At 40.4% G+C, this 20651-nt stretch overlaps 1 protein-coding gene across 10 annotated transcripts in view; it reads left to right on the forward strand.

Moving 5' to 3' along the window:
- The window catches only part of GOLGB1 (golgin B1), an 89847-nt gene extending 69861 nt beyond the window's left edge, over positions 1 to 19986 (forward strand). For 7 of the 10 annotated variants that reach the window (XM_050781815.1, XM_050781819.1, XM_050781820.1 and 4 more), the window contains 8 exons: positions 2702 to 2880; positions 7464 to 7629; positions 7891 to 8028; positions 14753 to 14911; positions 15941 to 16038; positions 16484 to 16618; positions 19058 to 19163; positions 19479 to 19986. In XM_050781815.1, the coding sequence (XP_050637772.1) occupies positions 2702 to 2880; positions 7464 to 7629; positions 7891 to 8028; positions 14753 to 14911; positions 15941 to 16038; positions 16484 to 16618; positions 19058 to 19163; positions 19479 to 19613 (1116 nt within the window). In that variant the 3' untranslated portion in view covers positions 19614 to 19986. The remainder of the gene's footprint in view (positions 1 to 2701; positions 2881 to 7463; positions 7630 to 7890; positions 8029 to 14752; positions 14912 to 15940; positions 16039 to 16483; positions 16619 to 19057; positions 19164 to 19478) is intronic. The other 3 variants (XM_050781818.1, XM_050781821.1, XM_050781824.1) reach the window with 1 other exon arrangement.
- The last annotated feature ends 665 nt before the right edge of the window (positions 19987 to 20651 follow it).

Consider the following 20651-nt stretch of genomic DNA (forward strand, 5'->3'; position numbering starts at 1 on the left):
TTCTCTTTCATTTACGAAACTTAGTTTGGCTGGATATGAAATTCTGGGTTGAAAATTCTTTTCTTTAAGAGCGTTGAATATTGGCCCCCGCTCTTCTGGCTTGGAGAGTTTCTGCCGAGAGATCTGCAGTTAGTCTGATGGGCTTCCCTTTGTGGGTAACCCGACCTTTCTCTCTGCCTGACCTTAAGATTTTTTCCTTCCTTTCAACTTTGGGTAATCTGACAATTATGTGTCTTGGAGTTACTCTTCTCGAGGAGTATCTTTGTGGCATTCTCTGTATTTCCTGAATTTGAATGTTGGCCTGCCTTACTAGGTTGGGGAAGTTCTCCTGGATGATATTCTGCAGAGTGTTTTCCAACTGCTGCCTTGCAGTTAGATCTCCGACTGCTGTGCTAGCAATGAGGGAAGCTCCGTGGGTGTGGGACCCTCCAGGCCAGGTGTGGGATATAATCTCCTAGTGTGCCGTTTGCTAAGACCCTTGGTAAAGCGCAGTATTAGGGTGGGAGTTACCTGATTTTCCAGGTGTTGTGTGTCTCAGTTTCCCTTGGCTAGGAACAGGATTCCCTTCCCCCTTGCACTTCCCAGGTGAGGCAGTGCCTCACCCTGCTTCAGCTCTCACTGGTTGGGCTGCACCAGCTGACCAGCACCGATTGTTGGGCACTCCCCACTGAGATGAACCCAGTACCTCAGTTGAAAATGCAGAAATCACCCGTCTTCTGTGTTGCTTGTGCTGGGAGCTGGAGGCTGGAGCTGTTCCTATTAGGCCATCTTGCTCAGGATCCCTTAACTTCTTTTTCTAAGGCTAGTGGTGGTAGTTTTGTTTTTTGACATTTTCTTATAATGAGTTTTTCTTTATAATTTTTAATTTATGCTATAATGTTTCTTATTTACAATATTATCTCTTAAATCTTTGAGTACATTACATTTTCTCACCTGATAATCTCTTCTAAATTACCTTCTCCAGTTGGTTTTCTTCCCTTCCTTAATGTTAGCCATTCTTCAGGTGAAGGTTAATCCTCGGTGTACTCTTCATGTTTAAGGGGAGGGTCTAAAAGCTTGTGGGTAGGGCTTACCAATGGAGTTTCATTGCATGATGATCTTATTGAGCTTATTGGTAGCCCTTATCTCAGTATCTTTAGTTTCTCTTGGGCTGGTCAGATTTTCAAGAGAAGACTTCTCATTTCCATTGTGGAGGGAAAAGGCTTTTTACCAGCAGTCTTCAAGCTCAGTAGGGGAAAGGCTTCAAGCACTCAGGAAGCATGCATTCACTCTATTTGGAACAGTACCCTTACTTGCAACTGTGCCTCATGTGCCATAATCCACAGACACTTCTTTTACCTCTCCAGAGAATAAAATTAGTTGTCTGTTGGAGTAACAAAAAGTGTGGAGCTGAGGAGGGGATCTATGGATGAAGTTGTTTTCTGGCCAGGCACAGTGGCTCATGCCTGTAATCCCAGCACTTTGGGAGGCCAAGGTGGAAGGATCACTTGAACCCTTGAGTTTGAAACCAGCCTGGGCAACATACTGAGACTCCGTCTCTCCAAAAAAAAAAAAATTGCTTCTTAGGCAGCTTTCATCTAGACCTCCTTATCTCAGCTATCACCTCCCTCCCACCCCCATCACCATATTTTCCAGAGGTACATGATGCTGCTAATTCCTGAGCCTTTTGAAGATTCTGCAGAGTACGTTCTACTGATTCTTGGATTTTCTTACTGTCAGCTTTAGATTCTGCTTTCTCAGATCTGTTAAGTCAGTTACCACTTACTCATCTGCTTTTCAGCTTCCAAAATTAATTTTATTGTTGCTGATTTCTCTATTGTTTTTCCTGTTCTTGTGTTTTGTGCTTTAAAAAATGCTATTATTTTAGCTTTAGCGATGTTTCTAAGTGGGTGAAAGAGGTGTGTGAACAAGACCCCCATCTTTTCCCAGATGTCCTGATATTATTTCTCCCAAGTATTACTAAGCTTTTAATGAGTATTGGAGATAAAGAGCTTGAAAATATATCTGAAATGTAGGTAGGCAGTGTTGCTAATTAAAGGCAAGTCTGTCGTCATCACTAACTTTATGTGTGAAGTGCATTAATTTGCTCATTTACTTCTCATATTCTTATGAAAAAGGTACTATAATTATCTTCATTTAATAGATGAGGAAAATTAAGACTTAGAGGGTATGAAGAACATGCATTGGGTCACATGTCCAAGAAGTAGTACGATATCTAACTCCAGAGCCTGTGTCCTTAACCACTGAGCAGCAGTGCCTTCTTTATAATCAGTATCCACTAAGCTACAATTAAGATTGATAGGCCTGTAGGAAAGTTAAGAACCCTAACAAGGACACATGACTAGTTCTTGTTTTAGGATGTGACCACCCACAGTGAAGCTGTAGGTCTCTTAAGTCTACCCCACATCAGAATTGTAGCCCTAAAGTGAACTTACGACCTTAGGAACCAGGAAAAGGAGTAGAAGTTGCAGGAATAGTCAGACCCTGCAGCCTCGATGGCAGCTCCATGGGTGATTTCCATCAGCCTAGCTGCATGTATTTCACCACTTTAGAGACTCATGCTGCAGTGATATGTCGTCAGTGGACTGTTAGGTGCTGGTTTCATGTTGTAGTGTCTGACTGCTTAGTAGGGAGCTACCAATTACTTAGTTAAATGAATGAGATGTGACAAATAATCCTTTTACTTTCCCTTTGGTTAAAGCTGAAGGAATTGAAGAATCTGCAGCAGCAATACTTACAGATTAATCAAGAGATCACAGAGTTACGTCCACTGAAGGCTCAACTTCAGGAGTATCAAGATAAGACAAAAACATATCAGATTATGCAAGAAGAACTCAGGCAGGAAAACCTCTCCTGGCAGCATGAGCTGCATCAGCTCAGGTACGATAATCCCTCCTTTTCAACTCTTTTCATTTTACCTTTTTATTTTGAAATAATTGTAGATTTGGGAAGATAGTGCAGAGAGCTTCTATGTACACTTCACCCAGTTTCTTCCAGTGGTAACATCTTATATAACTGTAGCACAGTATCAAAACCAGGAAACTGCCATTGGTACAATTCACAGACCACATTCAGATTCCACCATTTTTACATGCATTTGAGTATCTGTGTGTGTGGTTCTATACAATTTTGTGACGTGTATTTATGTAAGCACCACCAAAACCAAAACACAGAACTACTCCATCACCACAAATACGTCCTTTGTGCTACTAGTCTATAGTCACGTTCCTCCCTTCCCTACCCTCCTTGCATCCTCAACCCCTAGCAACCACTCACCTGTTTTCAATTTTGTCATTTTGAGAATGTTTTCTTTTCTTTTTTTCTTTTTTTTTTTTTTTTTTTTTTGAGACAGAGTCTCGCTCTGTGGCCCAGGCTGGAGCCAGTGGCGCGATCTCGGCTCACTGCAAGCTCCACCTCCTGGGTTCACGCCATTCTCCTGCCTTAGCCTCCCGAGTAGCTAGGACTACAGGCGCCCACCACCATGCCCAGCTAATTTTTTTGTATATTTAGTAGAGATGGGGTTTCACCGTGTTAGCCAGGATGGTCTCGATCTCCTGACCTCATGATTCGCCTGCCTCGGCCACCCAAAGTGTTGGGATTACAGGCGTGAGCCACTGTGCCCGGCTTAGAATGTTTTCTAACTGGAATAACCCTTTGAAATTGGCTTTTTTCATGTGCCATAATGCCCTTGAGATCCATCAGTATTGTTGTACGTATCGTAGTTCATTCTTTTCATTATAAATAATGTTTCATATTATGAATATACCACTGTATTCACCTGTTGAAGGACATGCATAGTGTTTTTAATTTTTAGCTACTCTAATAGTGCTACTATGAACATTTGTATATAGGTTTTTGTGTGGACATAAGTTTTCATTTCTTTGGGATAACTGCCCAGGAGTGCAAATGCTAGCTCATAGAGTAAGTGAATGTTTTGTTTTTTAAGAAACTGCAAAACCACTTTGCATAATGGCCAAACATCTTTTTAATGTGCGTATTTGACATCCATATATCCTCTTTGATGAAATATCTGTTTGTGCCTTTTGTCCATTTTCTAATTGGGTTAACTTTTTACGGTTAAGTTTTAAGCATTCTTTATATATTATAGGTATGCATTCTGTGTTTGATTTGTGGTTTGCAAATATTTTTTCCCAATTTGCAGCTTATCTTTTATCTCCCTCAACAGGGTCTTTTTAATTTTGATGAAATCCAGTTTATTGATTATTTTCTCTTTATCATTCAGATTTGGTATTTTCTATTTGATTTTCAAGTTCTCTGCTTCCTACCTCCATTCTGCTGTGGCACCCAGTGAGTTAGCTTTTTAGTTTGGATATTGTATTTTTCAGTTCTAAAATTTCCATTCAGTTCTTCTTTACATCTTCTCTTTCTTTGCTGAAGCTTTCTATACTTTTTCCAGTATCTTAGTAATTGCTTATTGAAGCATTTCTATGATGGCTGCTGTAAAATTCTTGTCATATAATTCTAATATCTGTGTCACCTCAATGTTATAATCTATTGATTTCCTTTTCTTAATCAAGTTGTGGTTTTCCTGGTTCTTGGTATGATGAGTGATTTTTAGTTATATTTCGAACATTTTGGAGATTATAAGACTTTCAGTCTTATTTGAATCTTCTGTGTTAGCAGGCTTCACTGACAACACACCAGCAGAGGAAAGGAGACACTAGGTGGATGGTGAACTCCAGGCACCCCATTCAACTTTCGTTGATACCCCTAGAAGGAAGGGATGCCCTGATACTGCCAGGGGAAGTGAAAGTCCATGATGCCCACATGGCCTCCATTGATACTGTGCTGGAAGGAATGGAGAGGGGCACCTCATTATTGCCAGGTGGTGGTGAAAGTCCAGGCTGTCCGCTTAGCCTCCACTGACACTATGGGGAATGGTTGAAGAGGGGCATCTTGTTACTACTGGGTGGTACTCAAAGTCCCAGATTCCCCACTTGGTCTCTTCTGATACCACCTCTGCAGGGACAAGGAAGAGTGCCTTATCAACCTTGTTATGGTGGAGGTGGATGTCCAGGCCCCACATGTTGCCTCCAGTGATACCACAGTGGGAGTGGGGGGAGGAGGGGCAGTCGGAGAGAGGAACCTTCTTAACACTAGGTGGTCATGAGAGCCCAAGCTCCATACTTGGCCTTTTCTGACACTACTCCAGTAGGGAGGGTGAGGTGTACCTTGTTATCACCAGCCAAGAAGGTAACTAGCTCATCTACCAGGTCTTTGTTAATGGGAGTGGTGAGATACTGTGGTTTTTCCATGTTGTTTGCCTGGAGTATGGTGGTTATTATCATGAATGTCTCTGTCTAACTAGACTGTCCCTTCCTGGTCCTTTGTCAAGACAGAGTAAACCTGGTACTCATTGGTGTTCCTGGGTCATGGAATTCTCCAGTATCCAGTTTGGGATATGCAGAATACAAATGGTAAACCAAGGAACTTGCCACCATGTCATTCCTCAAGTCTGGGGATCCCTAGCTGGCTTGCCACCTTCATCTTTCTAAATTTTCTTATGTTTGTTTTTATTTATAAGGCCAAAGGGTTTTATCTATGCAGGTTGAGTATTCCTTATCTGAAATGCTTGGGATTGGAAGTGTTTTGGATTGTGGATTTTTTTGGATTTTGGAATATTTGCATTATCTAAATGAGCATTTCCTTTGAGTGTCATTGCAGTGCCCAAAAAGTTTTGGATTTTGGAGTATTTCTGATTTTCTGATTAGGGATACTCAGCCTTAGTTGGAGGAATAAGGAGAAATGTGTTTATTTTATTTTGTCTAGAACTAGAAATGCTAGCTCTTGTTTTTAAGGAACAGAACAATAACAATGCTATCATGGCAGAAGAAATTAAGATAGGATCTATAATTCTGATTTTTTTTAAATTCAATTTTTCTAACAAATTTAATCCCAAGAATAAACACTTAGTGTATAAAAACAGGTCTAGTTGTTGCAGCCTCATTTTGGGGAGGTTGTAACTGTTTAACTTAAGATGGTTCATGCTGCCTTAATAAATTCAAACTTGGCTGGGCGCGGTGGCTCACACCTGTAATCCCATCACTTTGGGAGGCCAAGGCGGGTGGATCATCTGAGGTCAGGAGTTCAAGACCAGCCTGGCTGTCTCTACTAAAAATACAAAAATTATCTGGGCATGGTGGCGTGCACCTGTAATCCCAGCTGCTTGGGAGACTGAGGCAGGAGAATTGTTTGAACCCGGGAGGTGGAGGTTTCAGTGAGCCAACATCATGCCACTGCACTCTAGCCTGGGTGACAGAGTGAGACCCTGTTTCAAAAAAAAAAAAGAAAAACAAATTCAAAAAGCTTTCAAGATTTGATATTAAAAGGAGAATTACCATGTTGGACATTGCTGCTGATCACACAGCACCCGCTTTGTCTCACCAATGTTAGAGGACAAGAGGCAAATGAATACAGAAAATATGAGTTGGAGTCTCAATTCCTATCCAGCTTACAAGGGGCCACTAGAATGACAACTGTCAATATAGTATAAATATCATAACATCTCTAAGAGAGTTCTTAATGTTCAGACACCCAAGATTTTAAACCTTAAGCAACATTGATATAGCAAAATGCTTTTTAGAATTCAGTGATTTAAATGTTATGGAGTAAAATTACATCTAAAAGATTTTCATATTTAACATCTTTATGGACTTGCTTATAAGTGAAATGTATCAAGCTCATTGCATGGAGTTGGCAGCTTCCCCAGATAATACAAGAACAATTTTTTTTTTCTTTAAACAAGTGATGATGATTGCAGAGCAAGTAAAAAAAAAAAAGGCAAAGCAACTGAGTTTTGCTCTCTAGAAATATAAATTTGTTTCTTCTTTTCGAAATTGAATCTCAAGAGAAAAGATAAATTGCTCCATTTTGACCTCCATTTTTCTTCAGGGATTAGCACCCCAGCTTTATTCTGTTAGAATCTTAATATATCATCAAAAGTTTAGGTGCTTGCTGTGTCCTTCAGATGCACTTTAATGCTGAGCATTGAATTCAGGGTCCTCCAAAGGTGACTGGTACCGTGTCAGAGCATCGCTTAATCCTCTAATCTTATCTCCACATCACCTAGAACTACAGAAATATTAAAGTGTTCAGCTACTAGTGTAAACCTAAGAAGAGCTGCAAAGCTCTAAAGGCCTCTAAAGGCTTATTTCCTGCAGCCTTTCTTCTTTAAATTTCCTCTAATGGCAATCTAAAAGGATATTTATTTTCCTTATTTCCTTATATAATTGACCCTTGGGGAAGAGAAAAAGAGATAGAGAAAAAAAGATTTCTGTTTTTTCTCCACATTTTCTCTTTCCACCTTTTTCTTAGCCTTTCTTTCTTTACCTTCCAGATTTGAGTAACTTTGAAGATAAGCAAAGTGCTGAGGTTACAGGTGCGAGCTACCATGCCCAGCTACACATATATTTTTACCTGTGATTGTGTCATGTTTTTTCTAGGATGGAGAAGAGTTCCTGGGAAATACATGAGAGGAGAATGAAGGAACAGTACCTTATGGCTATTTCAGATAAAGATCAGCAGCTCAGTCATCTGCAGAATCTTATAAGGGAATTGAGGTCTTCTTCCTCCCAGGCTCAGCCCCTCAAAGTGCAATACCAAAGACAGGTGAGTAATTTCAATGCTGATTGTTACTCAGAGATAAATTTTTAAACAAATGATAATGATTGCAGAGAAAGTTTTTTTTTTTTTTTTTTTAAAGGCACTAAACCAGAAAGCATCAACTTACTACAAATTAAGTATCTGCCACTTTTAAGTGCCCATAAGCCACCTTATGACTTCCTATGGGGCGGACAGGATTTCTAGAGGGAAGGAATTAAGCATGAGCAATCTTAGGAGAGAATTTCATCAATGCTTGTGTCCTGGCAGGCATCCCCAGAGACATCAGCTTCCCCAGATGGGTCACAAAATCTGATTTATGAGACAGAACTTCTCAGGAACCAGCTCAATGACAGCTTAAAGGAAATTCACCAAAAGGAATTAAGAATTCAGCAACTGAACAGCAAGGTAAGTGTTTCCTGTTAGACTGGAATTCAGTTTCTTTTTTCCATGACTGGAACAGGAAGGCAAATAGAAGCTGATTCAGCATAGAGTCCCAGCTGTAGCATATCTTAGGGTACACAAGTTTCACCTTTCTCAGGACCTGGGTGCTTATTCCAAAGCCCTGGACACAGGGCCATTTCTTGTTCTTTGCCCTTGGTGAGTCCTTGGGAATGATTGGATAAATTCAGAGAGTAAGAGTGAAGAAGCCAACTACTTTGGGAAGCCTTCCCCCTGACCTGTATCACTTGTATTAATGCTGAGGCTACTCCCTACCCCACCCTCTTAAGAACTGTCCTCCTGTTGCTCCCTGGCTATTCAAAATATTTTTTAGTGGCACCTGCCCTAGTTCTGCCCTGTTGAGAGGAACTCAGCTAAGTAGTCTATAATAGAACTACAAGATATTTAGAGATCAATCAGAATCAGAAGTCCAGAGATTAGCTTTGAGGAGAGCCAAGAATGCCCAAAAATTGTATGCACAATAGTGTGTGTGTATAAGCTTTTCATCACAAGAACTCATCAGTTGACCAAGGGATCTGTGATCCAAAAATTATAAAGATCACTAGGCTATTTTCACAGATGAGGAAAAAGGCCCTGGAGTGGTAAGTAACTTGCCTGAGGTGTTAGGAGGAAGTCAGTCTGAGATAAACGTGATCATGTATGTGGAAAAGCACAGTGACTGCATATATAGAAGGTACTTATTAAATGTAGTTAAATTCAACTAATTGACACTGGAGTATCAGAGACTACACTATTAACTTGGAGGAGACATTTGCAGTTTTTAAAGTTTGCAGGCCCAAATGAATTGGTTAAACTGCAGACCCTTTATTGGTAGATTTGTCTGGGAGTTTTCAAAGGGACTCCAGAGCAGCTCCCATGCAGTTCCCCTTCCAGCAAATCAGCTATTTCCGGAAGTTCCACCCTTTACAGCTCTAGCCTGTCTCTTTTTTTCGTAAACTAACTCCCATCTCATCTCTGTTACATTTACTCTCCAAACATTAGACTCTGAATCACACTGGGCATTTGTCTGTCTAGGACAGTGTTTTAAACTGAAATTCAGGACCATTAATTAATGATGAAATCATTTTGGTGGGTAACAACTAAAAAAATTTTAATGTTTTATTGAAGTAAAACATACAGAAAAGTAAATAAATCATAAGTACATCATGATATATTTTCACAAAGTGAAGATGCCTATATAATCAGCACCCAGATCTAGAATCAGAACATACCAGAACTCCAGAAGTCCCTGTGTCTTCTGTTCACTCCTACCCACTTAGAACTACATATAAATGGCGTCATACCTTCTCTTTTGTATTGCTTCATTTATTTTGTGAGATTCATCCATGTTGTTGCATATAGTGTCATTTTTCCACTCTCATGCTGTGTAGTATTGCACTGTAGGCATATACCACAATCTCTATTCTGTTGAAGGACATTTGGGCTTCTCCAGTTTGGGGCTATTACAAATAGTGCAGTTGGTGTTTTTACAGAAAAAGAAATGAGGTAAAAACATGTATGTAATATATAATAAAGAATTTGTCTGTCTTTGACAAACTTTAGTTTTAACTACGTATATTTATATACTGGGTTCTAAGTGATAAAGTTGTGTTAACACCTTTATTGAGATATGTAATTCCACTTGAAGTGTGAGAAACACTGCATCGGTCACTGTCATTCTGAGTGAGAAACAGTTCTTCCTTTAGAACTCATCTGTAAGAAAGGCACCTCATTCCTAGCCTTATTCAGCCATTAAACTAATAACTATTATTTTTCTTCCATGAGCCTGGCTGTGTGCTAGGTACTGAGGATACACATATTCCTTCATGAAGCTTACAATCTCATGAGCTTAGTCTCACTCTGAATGAGCACCAGCTAACTAGGAGAATTGCTTCTTGGGCCCCAGAATGAGATTGTAGTAGATGGGCTCTCAGCATAGATTGTTCTCTAAGCCACTGCCCTAATTCTTTTGTCAGATGTTCAGGTTTTATATTTATAGTTGGCCCTTCATATTGGTGGTTTCTGCATTCACAGATTTAATTAACTGTAGATTGAAAATATTCAGGAAAAAAACATGAATTTTAAAAATACAGTATAACAACTATTTATATAGCATTTGCATTGTGTTACGTATTATAAGTAATCTAGAGATTATTTAAAGTATATGGAGGCCACAGATAACATTGTACTGAACAGGGAAAGATTGAAGGCGTTTCCTCTAAGATCTGGAATAAGACAAGGATGCCCACTTTCACCACTGTTATTCATATTACTAGACACCCTAGCTAGAGCAATTAGGCAAAAGAAAATAAAGCACATCCAGATTGGAAAGAAGAGGTCAAATTAGCCTTTTTTGCTGATGATCTGACCTTATACTTAGAAAAACCGAAAGAATCCAAAAAACTGTTAGAACTGATAAACGAATTCAGTAAAGTTGCAGGATACAAAATCAACAGGCAAACACCAGTTGCATTTATATATGCCAACAGCAAACAATCTGGAAAAGAAATCAAGAAAGCAATCCCAGTCAGCCATGGTGGCTCATGCCTGTAATCTTTGCACTTTGGGAGGCCAAGGTGGGCAGATCACTTGAGGCCAGGAGTTTGAGACCAGTCTGGCCAACATAGCGAAATCCCTTCTCTACTAAAAATACAAAAATTAGCCAGGCATGGTGGTGCACACCTGTAATCCCAGCTACTCGGGTGGCTGAGGCATGTGAATCACTTGAACCTGGGAGGCGGAGGTTGCAATAGCTGAGATCGCACCACTGCACTCCGGCCTGGGCGACAAAGCGAGACTGTGTTTCAAAAATAGATAGATAGATAGACAGATAGATAGATAGATAGTTAGATAGATAGATCTAGATAGATAGATAGACAGACAGATAGATAGCAATCCCATTTACAATAGCTACAAAGAATTTAAAATACTTAGGAATCAATTTAACCAAAGAAGTGAAAGATTTATAAAACACTGAAAGAAATTGAAAAGGACACTAAAAAAGGGAAGATATTTCATGCTCATGGATTAGAAGAATTAATAACATTAAAATGACAGTACTACACAAAACAATCTACAGGTTAAATGCAATCCCTATCAAAATACCAATGACATTCTTCACAAAAATGGAAAAAAAAATTTAATGTGTAGGTAACCACAAAAACTCCTAAATAGCTAACTCAATCTTGATTAAAAAGAAGAAAGCTGGGCCGAGTGTGGTGGCTCACGCCTGTAATCCCAGCACTTTGGGAAGCCGAGGCAGGTGGATCACCTGAGGTCAGGAGTTCAAGACCAGCCTGGCCAACATGGTGAAACCCCGTCTCTACTAAAAATACAAAAATTATCTTGGCATGGTGGTGGGCGCCTGTAATCCCAGATACTTGGGATGCTGAGGCAGAGAATTGCTTGAACCTGGAAGGTGGAGGTTACAGTGAGCCGAGATTGCACCACTGCACTCCAGCCTGGGTGACAGAGTGAGACTCCATCTAAAAAAACACACACACACACAAAACAAAGCTGGAAGCATCACACTATCTGATTAATCAGCATGATACGGGCATAAAAACAAACACACAGATCACCAATGAAACAATTAAAAACCCAGGTATAAAGCCAGGCATTTAGGGGCAACTTATCCTTGACAAAGGCACCAAGAACATACACTGGAGAAAGGACAATCTCTCCAATAAATAGTGCTGGGAAACTGGATATCTATATGCAGAAAAATAAAACTAGACTCCTATCTCTCATCATACAAAAATCAAATCAAAATGGATTAAAGACTTAATTCTAAGATCTGAAACTATGAAACTACTAGAACAAAACTTGTGAAAATGCTTCAGCACATGGATCTGGTCAAGGCTTTTTTGTGTAAGACCTGAAAAGTACAGGCAACCAAGGCAAAAACAGACAAATAGGATTATAGCAAGCTAAAAGGCTCTGTACGGCAAAGGAAGCAATCAACAGAGTGAAGAGACAATCCACAAAATGAGAGAAAACATTTGCAAACTACCCATCTAACAAGGGATTAATAACCAGAATATATAAGGGACTCAAACAATTAAATAGCAAGAAAACAAATAACTCAATTTAAAAATTGACGAAACATCTGAATAGACATTTCTCAAAAGAAGACATACAAATGGCCAACAGATATTAAAACAAAACTCAGCATCACTAATCATCAGAGAATTGTGAATCAAAGCAATAGTGAGATATCATCTCACCTCTGCTGAAATGGCTTTTATCAAAAAGACAGGCAGTAACAGATGCTGGCAAGGATGCAGAGAAAGGGGAACTCCCATACACTGTTAGCAATGTAAGTTAGTACAGCCACTGTGGAGAACAGTATGGAGGTATATCTAAAAGCAAAAAATGGAACTACCATATGATTCAGCAACCCACATATCTAAAAGAAAGGAAGTCAATATATCAAAAAGACATCTGTACTCCCATGTTTATTGCAGCACTATTCATAAAAAACAAAATATAGAATCAACCTAAGTACCCATCAACAGATGAATAGATTAAAAATGTGGTATATATACACAAGGGAATATTATTTAGCTATAAAGAGGTATGAAATTCTGTCATTCATGGCAACATGGATGGAGCTGGAGGACATTATGTTAAGTGAAATAAGCCAAGAACAGAAAGACAAATATCACATTCTCACTCATGTGTGGGAGCAAAAAAAAGTTAATTTCATGAAGGTAGAGAGTGCATTGGGTAGTTACTAAAGGCTGGGAAGGATAAAGGAGAGGAGGGAATGAAGAGAAGTTGATTAATGGGTACAAATACATGGTTTGATAGAAGAAATAAGACCTAGTGTTAGGTAAATCAATAGGTGATTATAGTTTACCACAATCGATTGTACATTTAAAAATACCTAGAAGAGAAGAATTTAAATGCTTCTAGCATAAAGGAAAGACAAATACTTAAGGTGATGGATATTCCAGATACACTGATTTGATCTTTACAAATTATATGAATATATTACATTGTAGCATGTATCCTGAAAATATGTACATCTATTATGCATGAATTTAAAAATATTTTAAGTATATGGGAGGTTGCATATAAGTTATATGCAAATACCCTGCCATTATATATAAGGGATTTGAGCAACCCTTAAATTTTGGTATACTGGGAGTTGGGAGTCCAGGGGTGGTCCTGAAACCAATACCCCATAGGTAATAAAGGATGACTGCATTTCTACCAGCTGGTTGGATGTTTGTATATAATGTAAAAATGTGCTAGAAACGTAAAAACGTAAAAACATGAGATGGATGAAAACAAAATTCTATAATTTTCTTAACTTTCATTGCTAGACTGTCAGATTGGACACCATCAGATAGTAGATAGAGCTCTAGACTTGGAATCAAGAACACACTTGAGTCCTAGTTTGACATCTACTAGCCATTTGTAAACAAGGACAGAAATCCTTTCTCTGTCTCAAATAAGATGATACTAGTGAAAATACTTTGTAAGCTAACATTGCTGTTCAGAATGACAAACAAAAAATAACCCTACATCCGAAGAGCAATTTTCAGCTAACAGAGCACTTTTACAAGTATGTATGGATTCTCTTGTTCTAATTTTTTATATGCATCAAATGCCCTTTCTCACAGTTGTCTCTAGAAAACTGTCGCCTCTCCTCTAAAACATTGTTTGTTTCAACTTTTTTTCACAAAAACTTACAAAAAAGAATCATCAAGAAAAGACTGAACATGCAACTGGTATACTGGGTTCCTCTCATATAATGTACATGGTCCTACAGTATATAAGTTGGAGAGACATCTCTGTGGTTATTAATGTACCTGGAGGCTAATCACAACTAAAACTTAAAACTTGACAGCCTGCAAGTGAGAGAATTGTAGTTCCAGAGTACCAAATTCAAATCAATGGGGAGAAGCTACAATAGGTAAATTTTTCATTCAATATAAAAACGAATTTTCAGTTTTTTAAATGGTTCGGGTTGCTTTGTCAGGTAGTGGGCACCCTAACACTGAACACGTTCAAGGGAAGACTGAACGATGACCTGTTAGTCATGCAGTAGAGGAGAGTTCTGCTTTAAGAGACTGAAATGTTTCTACCTGGGAGAATCTATGCTCCCAATACAGTTTCTGACATACACATAGACATGTTGGGATTTATTCTGTTTCTCCCTTCTACCACATTTTATAACTTTTTATTCTATTCTCTCAGTAACTTATAACCCTTTATGGTACTGAAGAATCTGCCTAGTCATATTATTGCACACATTTTGGGGTGACAGCTCTCTCCAGCCATATTGAGTTCTGGAGATTATAGTCATTTGTTAGTAGCGTGAACTTCGACCTGAGGCACTGCCTTCTCCCTCTTATGTACCCAGAATAGCCTATCTTATTAGATTGCTTATGGATTTCTGCTTCATGGTTTTTCAGTTAATGTACTGGGCACCCTTTAAAAAAACAAAACAAAACAAGAAAACCTTTCTGCTACTCCTCCAGAATTGTTTTCTGTCTTGGTAAAAAAAAAAAAAAAAAAAAATTATGCTTTTTCCAACTTTGAAGGAACACAAAGTGCCATTGTTGCTGTTGCTGAAACAAAGGTCTTCCATAGGAAAATTCGATCCTGAAAACTCAGAACAGTTCGCCTAAGCACTGCTTATAGTACTGCAGGATGGTGCTTATCCTCGCTTCTGTTTCAGTTCTCTCAGCTACTGGAAGAGAAAAACACCCTTTCCATTCAGCTCTGCGATACCAGTCAGAGTCTTCGTGAGAACCAGCAGCACTATGGTGACCTTTTAAATCACTGTGCAGTCTTGGAGAAGCAGGTTCAAGAGCTGCAGGCGGTGAGTAAGGAGAAGGTGAGAGACTGGGAAAAGTGTGATGACATTTAGTGTAAGTGGTGGAAGTATGGAAGAAGTTACGGAAGAAGTTAATGTAATTAGGTGTCAGGGAAGAAAATGAGAGAGAAGAAAGAGTTAATTGACATGGGAATAAGGTCTGAGAAAAATTACAGTGAAGCAATTAGAAGAAAAAAGATCAGTGAGATGGTGGGAGAGAAATCAAAACATGAGTAGGAAACAGCGATGACTGAGACTTTTGGTACTCTGAAACAGAGGAAGTATTGATTTTGCTTTAAGCAATAAGAAAATTGTAGGAAACTTCGGACCTGAGAAACGAAACAGGCAGCACTGTTGACAGCCAGGGAGAGGAGTGCAGCATTGAAGTTGGAGGAGCCTGAGAATTAGTATGAAGACATATAGGATACGGAGGAGGAGAAGGGGTTTGGGAGGGGCTGGCGAGCAAGGGAAGGATCAAAGTGGCATCTGGAAAATCCATAAACATCCACAGCAGACTTAACTTTTTTTTTTTTTTAAGACGGAGTCTCGCTCTGTCACCCAGGCTGGAGTGCAGTGGCACGATCTCGGCTCACTGCAACCTCCGCCTCCCGGGTTCAAGCAGTTCTCTGCCTCAGCCTCCCGAGTTGCTGGGATTACAGGCGCCTGCCACCACACCTGGCTAATTTTTTTGTATTTTTAGTAGAGACAGGGTTTCGCCATCTTGGCCAGGCTGGTCTTGAACTCCTGACCTTGTGATCCACCCGCCTCGGCCTCCCAAAGTGCTGGGATTACAGGCGTGAGCCGCGGTGCTCGGCCCAGACTTTACTTTTAAGAGGAGAAATTCAAGAATGAGAATCTGGGAGAAAAATCTAATCAAGACGAGAGTTTTATGTAGGTGAGTAATCTGCTAGAGCAGAAGCTTCTGACTTCTAAATTTGGACTTGAGAATTATAAGCAGGGATAATCCTCTGTAAACGAGCTCTCGTTTTGCTCGAGTACACTTTCTTAAGAGCTTTCGTCACTGAATTACTAAGCTTATTCTTCTTCCAGGGGCCACTAAATATAGATGTTGCTCCAGGAGCTCCCCAGGAAAAGAATGGAGTTCACAGAAAGAGTGATCCTGAGGAACTAAGGGAGCCGCAGCAAAGGTAGGGGAGTGGCTCTCTCAACCCTGGAGCATACACTAGAGTCCAGAAATTAGGCAGTAATCTAGATTTAACTGGAGTCTTTTATATGGAGTTAATATGTCTTATTAGCTTCACAGAAGTGATGTGAGGATCAAATAGTAACAATAGTAACTAACATTTGTGTGTGAAAAGTTTGTAAAACAAAAAGAGCAACACCAACACACACACACACACACCACTAACGATTCTATGATAGTAAAATGAAAGATAATCAGTTCCTGAAATTTCTTTAGGTATTTTCTGCAGCTTCATTTAATCCTTCTACAACTTTGCTTTTAAAATACCGTGTTCAGACAGGCTTCTATGAATTTTCTTGCTTTACAACCTTATGAAGACTTTGAATCCCTTGTATTAGCAACTGTGTTCTGCATCTAGTGATACTCTTTGTTTTCCTTTCATCCTGAAGCTTTTCTGAAGCTCAGCAGCAGCTGTGCAACACCAGACAGGAAGTGAATGAATTAAGGAAGCTGCTGGAAGAAGAACGAGACCAAAGAGTGGCTGCCGAGAATGCTCTGTCTCTGGCCGAGGAGCAGATCAGACGGTAAAGGCTGAAGGATATCGCCTCTGTTCCCTTCCGATCCTTTCTGATCATACTCGTGTACATTTCCTGCCAGACTCAGGATTTCTTAAGATCTTTTTCTCATCTTGAGGTAGTTGCTGCAATGAGTTTACCAACATTGTGGGCACCCAAGAGAACACTGTACTTTTGGGAGTGTAGGAGAGTCAGTGTTTTCTAAAGCAGTTGTTCTTAGAGAATAATAATGATATCTACCATTATTGAAAGATATCTTATTTCATCCCAGCAATAACTATATGAGGTAGGTGTTGGGTTTTCTAGAGGACCAGGTAAGTGACAACTTCATTTTCTACCTGAGATCTGAATCCATTGAAATCTTTTTTAAAAGATTAAAAGATTGAGAGATTAAAAGACTGCTTTAAAAATGATGTTAAAAGAATGTGGCTTTTCTATTTGTTGGCAAATGCACTTCCTAACCCTGAACTTTCCCTCCTAGTCACAGACAATGTTGGGCCAAGGTAGACCTCCTTCACAGAAAATCCTGCTCTTGCCAAACTAGAGCATTGGAGTAACAGAGCGAACTGTGCTTCCTATGAGCAGTTTGCTCCAAGTGTAACTCGGAAGGGCAGAGCTACACATCCCTCGTTCCTTATTCTCAATTCATCAAAAGAATCACTATGCATGAGAGGATAGAAAGTTGCTACAAGTGTTTTGCTGCTGGAAGTCCCTTTCCATGGAAAATATCATTAAAAGCAGGCACTTTGATTATATTTTGGGAGAAAGCCACCTATGTATATGATCACTTTCCTCAGAGAATGACATTTCTGATATTAATGCCTTCTTGCAAAGTTTATGTGGCAGAGGTGACAGCCCCATTGAGTAGGTCTTACTTGAGATACCTTTCTTTCCAATCCAACATATTCACAACCTCTTAATTTTCATCACCTATTCAGGCCTTGATATGCAGCTTCGAGGGTGGGCCAGCTTTGCTTAAATGCCTTGTGTGGTGTGTTGCCATCTCTGCCGAGCGTTTTCAGGCCTGTGGCCCCATGACTGTTTGTCTTCCACTTGCTATGGAATTGTTTAGACCGGTGAAACCTGGCCAATGGGGAGGTTGATCTCCCTCTTGTGTAACTAACCTGACCCAAACCAGCTGAGACTGCATGTGTGGGATGATGATTCTTGAGCCTGTGGGCAAGCCATATTAATTCAAGCCACAATTCCCTCTTTAGCCCTGATGCGGAATGGAAATTGGGATAGCTAATTAAGGGCTGCCTACCTAGTCCAGGTACTACCATTGTAACATTAGAATCTCACATGTACTCTATAGAGCAGGTGGAACTCAGTGGCCTTCCAGTATAAAGGCAGCCAATACTATCTTCCTCATCAATACCTACAGACTTCCTTCCTCAGCCTAGCCTACATTGATAGACTGACCTCCATGGTAACAGACCATGCTGTTCCAGATGAAAGCTGCTTCTGAAAAGCTTATTGCATGGGGGAATAGACACAGAAGGTGTATTCTTTAGTCAGCCTGGCTCTCAGGAGGGAAGCAGGAAAGAAGGAGCTAGGCTGTGCATGCTCAGTTTCTCTTTCTAGACTCACAAATTGGATTAAGGAATTCTCTCCTGGAGAAAAGAATGTGTCCTGCAGCGATCCCAAGAGTATTAAACTAATGGATATCCTTTCATAAGGAGAAAGCACGAAGAATGGAGGAAAGGGTTTCATCCTCCCTACCCCAATGAAAAAGTTCATCCCTGTAGGCAAATGCTTGATCAAATGTGCTGTTACATGCAGCTCCTTTGTTCGTTTGACATAACCATTGAGTGAGTAATGACAGCCTCTTCATTAAATGGAGAAGTTCCAGTATTAAATAAGCAAATCAGCAAAAAATGAGCCAGAAGGCAGTAGAGACTGCCAATTCAATTTAATTTTTTTAGTTCAATTTAATTTTTAAAACCCCACAGAAATCTTCCTTGGATGCTTTTGCCTATTAGCCTTTAATAAAAGAAAAAAATATATAACGAGTTTCTCCAAGTCAGGTGTGTGGTGGAAAGAAGAGCATGAGGCTTGAAAGACAAAGCTGGGTATTAAATTCTGGCTCTACTGCTTACTGGCTGTGCCGCCGTGGGCAAGTAATTTAACCTCTGTAAGCCTTAGCACTTTGAAGATAATAAGACCAACCCCAAAACCTGAGGATTAAATGTATGTAAAGCACCCAGCCTAGAGCCTGATACACAGTAAGTAGGCAGTCAATTCCTGATAGTTATCATCACATTTTGCTGCTGCTGAAGGAACGTATCTGCTGGTACCACCCTTGCATCGGGTTATGTCTGTGGGAGCAGCTTTTGCTACAAGTCTCCTCCTATGCTGCATTGTGTGGCAGGATGACTGGGAAGACTTGGCCTGATCAGCCTCTTATGCTATGAACCAATGCTATGCCTCTTTTTTTCCTCAACTCAGGTTAGAGCACAGTGAATGGGACTCTTCCCGGACTCCTATCATTGGCTCCTGTGGCACTCAGGAGCAGGCACTGTTAATAGATCTTACAAGCAACAGTTGTCGAAGGGTAAGAAGGAAAAAGGATAAAGAGAGGGTGTTCTACTATCAGACAGGGCTGGCTGTATTGGGGGCAAGGAGCTGAGGAGAAGGAATGTGGAAGTCCAGCCACTGAACAGCTGATGAGTCTAAGGCTGGAAGGGTGGGGAAGATTAGAAGAACCTGGTGGAATTTGCCAAGTTGTTGACTCTGAGGCAACTTTCCTCTCAGGATACCCCTTTCTACAGTGGTTGGGTCAGCTTTGCTTAAGTGCAAGACTACTAGGAGGGAAAGCAGCGTAGCCCTATAGGGTGAAAACTCTCTGACTTTCACATTTTTCTTTCAGACCCGGAGTGGCATTGGATGGAAGCGAGTCCTGCGTTCACTCTGTCATTCACGGACCCGAGTGCCACTTCTAGCAGCCGTCTACTTTCTAATGATTCATGTCCTGCTCATTCTGTGTTTTACGGGCCATCTATAGACTTAGTTGTTACTCTTTGGACCACTCGCCTCAGAACTTGGAATTCTCTCACCTCTAACATCAGAACTATCAATTCCAGTGGAACAGTCTTCCCATTTACAGGTCTTCTCTCCAACTCTCCACGGAAAGTGCCTGCAGAAACAGAGGTGGATACGAGGACAGGTTGGAGCTGCAGGGACTGGCGAGTCTGCTTTCTTCTACTGCCCTGGGCCTGAACACTTCTGCTTAATCTGAGAATCACAGTTGGTTTGTTGAGCCTAATATTTGTTGAGATTTTGCAGGACCCTGATCTTTTGTGGTCCTGTAAAAGATACTGAGGAATGTCAGCTAAGCCAAGAGGATGGTTTCAATAAACCTAATAATCTGAAGTTCAGTATCATTTTGATTGATAACTTTCTTTGCCTCATTGCCTGTATTTTCTCCTGTTTCAGGGGGAAGGTGGCTCTGCCATAAACAAAGTTCAGGGAAATGAACACATCACCTCATAGGACGTCTGATTTAGGTCTCTTGCAGAATACGGTGGTGAGAGCTGAAGGAACTCCCTAGGGGTTTTAGCTATTAGATCACGTGGGAGGACAGCATCTTCTTCCCTGCCAATTTCAGATATAATTGGAGGGAGAATTTCTGGTCCTAGACTATAAGGATAGAATCCCCTTGCTTTTGCCCTTGATCACATGTATACTAAGGTATTAAGTGGCCCAAGTCTTTCCTTTCACCAAAGGGCAGGGAGAAGCATCTATGGACAGCAGGGTTCCAATTCTTGTCGTTCCAGGAATATCCAGATATTCCTGGAACGTGGGCCCTGAGACAGTGCCCAGGGGCCACTGGGAGCCAGTAGTAGGCATTGACTCTCAGCCAGGAGTCTGACTGGTCTAACACCACACTGCAACTCCTGGCCTCTTGAAGTACTAAACTACTTTGCTGTTAGTGAGAGTTATTACAGTTTCTCAGCCCCATTGTCTCTGTCCTCTGTGGCAATGGAAGGAGAATATAGGGAAGATAAAATTAAATATAGACAGACCTGAGAAGGACAGCCAG

This window comes from Macaca thibetana, chromosome 2 (genome assembly GCF_024542745.1).
Source record: "Macaca thibetana thibetana isolate TM-01 chromosome 2, ASM2454274v1, whole genome shotgun sequence".
Taxonomy (NCBI): domain Eukaryota; kingdom Metazoa; phylum Chordata; class Mammalia; order Primates; family Cercopithecidae; genus Macaca; species Macaca thibetana.